The sequence below is a fragment of the Notothenia coriiceps genome, unplaced genomic scaffold (assembly GCF_000735185.1).
Source record: "Notothenia coriiceps isolate Sejong01 unplaced genomic scaffold, NC01 NC01_scaffold00010863, whole genome shotgun sequence".
Taxonomy (NCBI): Eukaryota; Metazoa; Chordata; class Actinopteri; order Perciformes; family Nototheniidae; genus Notothenia; species Notothenia coriiceps.
Genome location: NW_011343564.1, coordinates 1 through 7,262, shown reverse-complemented (window position 1 = coordinate 7,262; position 7,262 = coordinate 1). Strand labels below are relative to the sequence as shown.

Genomic DNA, 7,262 nt, shown 5'->3' with positions numbered 1-7,262 from the left:
GCCGAAAGGCCGAAAATGATTAATAGAAATATATAATATAATGTATACATTTTTTACCAATGTTGTTCAGCTACCTGATTATGGAAAAAGGCAAACTTAACTTAAATAATAATCACTATTATGGGTCCATAAAACATTTATTCAGCACTTTTGAATGCATACAGTACATTAATTCCAAGTCAAGTGCATTTTCTTTTCTCTGTAGGATAACTACAACAAAGTGCATTCAGAACAAAGCCAAGGTGCTTTAAAACTGCATAAACATCTAGGCCAGTAGGCCTACAACAAAATAGTGTAAATAAAGACTGTAACAGCCAGGCCTTCAACAACAACAAATGCATCTATAAGTTTGGTAACCTAACGTGTTGTTGTGATGACGTAATCAAAATGCGGCGACAAGCACGGCGTGCTACCGTGCTCGCGGCTGGCTCACAGCCAACATATCTGCCGCTTGGAGATATTTCAAAATATCAGAGAAAGAGGCGCGGATTGCAATTTGTAAAATGTGTTCAGCTGACATTTCTCGAGGGGGTGTAACTGCAAAGACTTTCACCACTTCGGGATTACTCCACCACTTGAAATCAAAACACCCGGACAAATATGCGGAGTATGATCAACGTAACCCTGTTCTCTGACATTCGGTGATATTTTTTCGGTGCTAAAACCATTTCGGCCGAAAGCCGAAAGGGCCTTTTTAACCATTTTTGGCCGATAATTTTCGGTGGCCGAATATTCGGTGCATCCCTACAATTTATCATATTTTTGGATATGAAATTGTGTCCATCTATATGTATGTATATACTATACTATACTATAATACACTTATAGTGAAGTTTGCCTTGTTGTGTCACACCAAGTTGGAATATAATGTCTACCTGATGGCGGTGTGACAATAAAACCTGAAAAGCTGTTTACTTGGAGTAATAACTGGAAAACTTGCCATTGAATGCCTTGTGGGACTATCGTCCAGCAGGAGCAGCTCTGAGCCGCTCTCCCACTCGTCATCCGAGCCGTCCCAGTATCTCCGGCGCTGACCCGAGGACTGGGACCGGGTCACCACCTTGGCTGAGGACAGGGTAGCATCCTTGGAGTCTGAATTCACGTTTCCAGGAGTGGATGGGATCAGATTCTCCGGCCTGTCGTGTTTATCCAAGCCTCTGTCCAGAGGGGACACTGCGTCCTGCTCTTCATCGTCATCCTCAAACAAAGAGGACTCAAAGTGGAGGAAGCCGTTAGCAAAGGGGCTGTTGCTGTCCAGAGAGAAGGCCGGGCTGGGCGGGCCTGAGAACAGACCTTCTGTCTTTTTCTCCGAGACGTCAGGAGCTGCAGGTATGTCTCGACTTCTACTCTGGACCACAGGTTGTTTTGGTCCAGAAGAAGAGCCACAATAGCTTTCCTCCCTGCTTGTGTTCTGGCTGCCAGAATAATCCCCGCTTGTGCAGTCAGCCCAGGAGTCCGTCTCCATCTCCTTCCCCCTCTCCTTCTTATTCCCCCCCCACTCCCAGCTCCTTTCCGGCTCCCTCACCGGCAGCACCAGGTCCGGCTGGCTCACCATGGAGGTGAGATGCTGCAGCCTCCTGAGAGGACTGTAGGATGAAGAGGAGGAAGAGGAGGAGTGCTCCGTTTTTGTAAACCCATACATGGATGCATGCTTGAGGGAGGAGGCAGACATGTTTAACCCAATCCTGTGGTCATGGTGTCTGGAGGCGGCGAGGTCTCGCCCGGGGGTCAAAGGGCAGCCGGACTGATGAGTCTCTCTGCCAGGGCCTGGGTGAGGCCCACTCATGCTGGCATGGTTCCTCCCTGTGACACAAACAGAGAATTGTTAGCATACCAAAACATTTTTAAAAAAATCTAAGTTTGGTTGACTATTAAAACACCTGCAAATTGTTGCTAAAGCTTGTTAGACTGACATTTGTTTTAATTAATGGTATATTTTATAATCCTACAATTATCCTCAAAGAAAGTACACTTCATCCATGTTTCATGTTTATTCTCAGCATATCCCTACAATCTGTGTTACATCACTGCAGCTTGATCAAAGTTATCCCAGGCAGCTGGTGATGAGATATATTGAAGAAAAAGCGACACAGCTCTGACCTGAAATCCGTGAAAAACAACCCAATTTGCTTCACATGATGATCATCAGAATACAACGTAAACAGACTCACTGACAAAGAGCGGGTCGACCTTATATGAGATTATTTGGGAGAGATTCTGCGCAAAACATCACAACAGCCGCTGTAAAGCCTTTGAGGAAAATTATCGCGATGTGATGAAAATGACATCAACACGATAAGGTCATCAGCCTGTAAACTCGTGCATACTGTGGACTCACAGAATAAAGACGATCAATGACAGCGTGTCATGTTATAACATCTACCCGTCGTTAAACAAGCCGGCTGCAGCCACCAACTGGAATTAAAATGGACCCATTCGTGCACGCGCGTGTGCATAGGTGTGTGCCACTGCATGTGTGTGTTAGTGTGTGTTGTGTTTGTCGATCATGGCTTGCAGTGGCTTCCATGCTTGCACGAGAAGAGAAACACTTAATGCTACATAATACCACGAGACGACACAAAACAAGTTCACCAACACACACACGCTCACGCACACACACACTTCCCTCCCCGACAGATGCAGGCTATGTGTGCATCAAACAACAGAATCACGGAGAAAACGCCAAATGACACGGGATCCGTCGCAAGAATCTTACCATTCTGATGTCGTTCAGCGCAAACATGACCCTCAACCCGCTCATTTTGCCCATTAAATGTGCCAATTTCCAATTTTGTGAAAGCGGATGAGGAGAGTCCCAGCGGCAATACTACTAGGCCTGGATCCTGTGAAACGTACTCTCTCACTGCCCCCTGCACCTCCCTCCTCCTCCTCCTCCCCCTCCTTCTCTCTACATGCGCTAAAGCCTGGTCCAGCGGCCCCTGGAATTAGAGATTCAGGCAGCGACACTCCCCCTTCTGCTTTGAGATAACTACTTTATATTTCGCCGTGTATACATCCCTGCTCTGTTGAATGGCTGTTTCCTGCCTGCAGACTCTGAAAGTCAGCCCCTCTCTCTGTGCGCACTGCCAGGCGTCACTACTGCCTCCCTCCCCAGCCGGTCCACAGCATAGAGAGCAGAAGGGGCCGTAAATCGTTTTTCCTAGAAATAAAAACTAAGAAAATCTGAGCTGGCAGCCACCTATAAAAGAGAAAACACACCAGACGTCCACATGACACCTCTAAAAACTGGCCCCGCCCCTCTTCTTAATTACCAGCATCAATTATTAACCTAAACCAGGCTGCCATCACCAACATGTCACATGCCAAAGTTGTGCCAACAAACTGGCATCTCATACACCACCAACCCCCTCGAAACGCACTTGGTCAGCACACTAAATAAGACGAAATAAATAAATGGAAGTCATTCAAAATGTCCTCCACTAACACGTCGGAAAGGCAGAGAAATTGTGCAGCAGGCTACCCGGAAAAACAGATGGGTTTCCTTTCCTGAGACGATTTGCTGTGTAGTCTGCACACCCGGTCCCTTCAAAATGGAGTCCTCCAGTCCAGCCTTTAGTGGAGGAAAAAAAAGCAGGCCACAAAGTGTTAATGCAAGCTCGATATAAAGTTCAGCCAGCCACGGAGGGACTGAGCCTCTCTCCTGATCCCTGGAGCTGTTTCTGAGTCCTGGGTCCTGACAGGAACATGTTCCCTACATGCTGTCCCTGTCTCATGAGCGTGTGTGCCACGACAAGAACAGGGGCTCCTCTGGTGTGTGTGTTTGTGTGCATGTGTGTGTGTGTGTGTGTGTGACAAACGCTCGTCTAAAAACATTAAATGGCACTTTAAACGTCGTCTGTGCTGTTTTTTGGTTACTGGTTTTGGTGCAAATGAAGGGGGGAAAACACACGGTTTCTTTTTTTTCCAGAAACGAATGGGTGAGAGTAGCCTACTGCAGCTCCTCGGCCGGGGAGAAGGAGCTCTGCTTTGGTGTATTGGATTTGTAGAGTGAGATTTGTATAATTAGAGACGATATGTCAGTGGGGACATGGGAGGGTGGGTATAGGGGGGGGGTTCAGGTGTAGAAGAAATCCCCCCACACACACACACACACTTCACTCTTGTCACCGGGAGGCGGTGTGATATGGGAAAACGGCGGAAATGAGCGACAGAGTCGCAACACAGAAACACTTCCTCCCCTGCAGAATGAAGCTCGGCTGGGTCACTATTAAGCACGAGGCGAACAGACACGAGCCTCTTTATGACTGTGCATGGGAATATTTCACGTTTTCTGAAACCTCTCGCTAAAATATCCCCTTCTAACATCCCCCGTTCATTTTCATCTGAGAACACGGATGTCCAGGATGCGTTTTGCTATTCGAGCCGAACAGAATATGTTTTGTTGGAAGTAGTGAGACACACCGGTTAGAGACGGGCAGACAAGAGCAGGGCCTGCTGCGGGTTTATCAGGCTGAGTTTCGTTAAACAGCGCCTCGACCGGCAGCCTCTCGCATCTCCACCTCCATCATTAGCGCCATTAACGTGGATCACCTTCATTTACAGGCAACATGTCAACATCTCCAGGACTTTCCACTGCTGCATCTAACCGAGGTTTGGTTTGACGAAGCATCTGTATGAGTCAAATCCTCCAAATCAAAGTATTACAAAAAAGTAATTCCCCAGACATGCAAGATAAGATAAAGATGAGAGAAACCTTTATTAGTTCCTGTAGTAGGCTAATTCAGGTGTCTGAACAGCAGAACAAAGGGCAAAACACAGGATAGAACAGATTAAGTTCAAACAAGGATAATTAGATTGAATAACAAATTAAACATATAAGTGACAGTATAAAATTACATTAAAAAAGGTTCATTAAATAATTAATTATAATAAATATATACAGTAGACAAAGTCCCACCTCAGCAGCTTACTGTGGTCTTCTTGTTTCAGAAAGTACATGCAGAGGTGTGAAGTAACTAAGTACATTTACTCTAGTATTGTACTTAAGTATCCTACAAGATCTGAGTACTTCTGAGTCAGGGGCGCCGCCAGGGATTTTGGGCCCCATGAAAAGATATCACATTGGTTACTTAAACATTTTGTTCTTAATGTTCTAAAATAGTTTGGGCCCCTGTCAGTCACGGGCCCTTAGAATCGTCCTAACTTTTCACCCCCTTACGGCGTCCCTGCTCTGAGTACATGTATCCCTGTGTAACATATGTATCTGAGTGAGAAACGATCAGGCCACTTTTGTTTAACAGGCTGTGGTATGAAAATGTGTTATAAATATACAATACAGATGGGTAATATACAGCTTCCGGGCCTGAAATACTGGATTCCTGAAACACTGCTTTATTTTTTTTGCGGTGTGTTAAATATGGCAGGCAAAATAACATGACATCATTTATTTAACTAAACACACAACACTTTGCAGAATCATGACACATCTATCGACCCCCCCACCCCCAAACAGATGACTCAGCTGTTCTGGTATGAGCTGGTAAAAGTGGACTGATTTGAATGAATGTATAGTGACAGTGTACTGATACTACTTTTTCTCAGTACCTTTTCCACTGCCTCTGCTGCTACTTCAGTGAAGTATCTCCTCATCACGAGCCGAGGCCTTTGTGTTGTTGAAGCGCCACATTTATTTGGAGACTCGTCAGATCCACCAGAGGGCAGCAGAGCACGGGACATGAGATCAAGGTGTAAAAGTGTTTCCAACATTCCCACAAAAACTGATAGCCCCTTGTCAACGTCAATCTCATCTCTCATTTCTTGTTTATTTTTATCCAATAAGTTCCACCCCGTTGGCTTTCTCCAGAGGTTCTATAGTGTAGTGGTTATCACGTCTGCTTTACACGCAGAAGGTCCTGGGTTCGAGCCCCAGTGGAATCAGTCTTTATGTTTGGACAGTGATATGAGAATCCTTATATCAATAGGTAAAAATAACCAATATGTATATATGTCATTCCATTAAATTTGAAACAAGCAAACATAATAGAAATACATTATTCAATTCAAAACGTATGAAAGTTAGCAAAATAAATAGGAAATACAAGTCAAATCCATTTATCGATTTTTAAATGTGACACATGCTATCCAGGAATCAACTGATGAAGATGTGGAAATGCTACACAAGTAAGCTATTTATCCAGATTGTATTTATTAATTGATGATTAAGTATTTGTTTCTTCCTGGTGACACAGAGGTTGCAGTTCTCTTAAAGGGCCAGTATACCTGGGAAGAAGTGCTTGTTTGGATAGTCAAATACATTTGGAAACTTCTCAATGCACACCTCTTCTCACTACAGATTGGAGGGCAGTTTCCTCTCCAAAAATGTAACATTTACCATGCTGCACTGATACCCCAAGTTGGTGGAGGTAATGAAAGAGAAATAGTTGTGTAAATGGAGGAATTCATGAAAAAAATATCTCTATGGAATGAGGAATGACTTCATGCAAAAATATCTCCTGATGAAATCAAATTGGGACTATTATGGATATCAGGAAAATAGTCTTAAAGCAACAGTTTGTGTAAAATGATATACATGGTAGATAGTATTTGCTTTACCAGGATCGCTATGTTCCTAGAAAAAATGATTTTCGCAAAGAGAAGTAAAGGAGAGCGGACTGACTACAAATGAAAGTATAGATTAGTAGTACAAAATAACGAATGGAAAAAGCTCCAAACTACGTTAAAAAAATGTTTCTGTTCAGCACTATCCAAGTTACTAAAATTCATTTCTGGGCTCATTCAAATAAAAGTAGACTTAGACTCTGTTGAAGATATGCTTTCATCTTGAAGTGATATACTTTAATGTTGGGCTCTCCGTGCCATTGTTTGGATCAGAGAGAGCCAAGTGGGGTGAGTCCTATATACAAGTTATATTGTTTTTGGTTGAACTACACCCTAAAAGATACATTTTTGTCCTTATGTTTCTTTGTTGACTTACTCTAAAAAAAATATATAAAAATATGGTCACTGACACACACACACACACACACACACACACACACACACACACACACACACACACACACACACACACACACACACACACAGTGGAAGCTCCTGGATTAGATATGTGGGAGGAAGCGTTCACACCACCCTGATTAAGTTTTAGTTAACTGTCACACCAGAGATCCGGAGGCCCACGCTCACCACCTCTCCCGGAAATGTGTGTGCGTGTGTGTGTGTGTGTGTGTGTGTGTGTGTGTGTGTGTGTGTGTGTGTGTGTGTGTGTGTGTGTGTGTGTGTGT

At 44.1% G+C, this 7,262-nt stretch overlaps 1 protein-coding gene and 1 non-coding gene across 8 annotated transcripts in view; one reads left to right on the top strand and one right to left on the bottom strand.

Moving 5' to 3' along the window:
• The window catches only part of LOC104946245 (microtubule-associated protein futsch-like), a 17,351-nt gene extending 14,243 nt beyond the window's left edge, over nucleotides 1-3,108 (bottom strand). For 5 of the 7 annotated variants that reach the window (XM_010772024.1, XM_010772028.1, XM_010772030.1 and 2 more), the window contains exons 1-2: nucleotides 2,717-3,107; nucleotides 941-1,803 (exon numbers count right to left, since the gene is read on the bottom strand). In XM_010772024.1, the coding sequence (XP_010770326.1) occupies nucleotides 941-1,786 (846 nt within the window). In that variant the 5' untranslated portion in view covers nucleotides 1,787-1,803; nucleotides 2,717-3,107. Of the gene's footprint in view, nucleotides 1-940; nucleotides 1,804-2,716 lie in introns of all 7 variants that reach the window. The other 2 variants (XM_010772027.1, XM_010772031.1) reach the window with 2 other exon arrangements.
• Nucleotides 3,109-5,825: 2,717 nt separating this feature from the next.
• On the top strand, nucleotides 5,826-5,898 carry trnav-uac (transfer RNA valine (anticodon UAC)). Its single transcript has one exon. It is a non-coding gene; the product is annotated as a tRNA-Val (tRNA).
• Nucleotides 5,899-7,262: the final 1,364 nt, after the last annotated feature.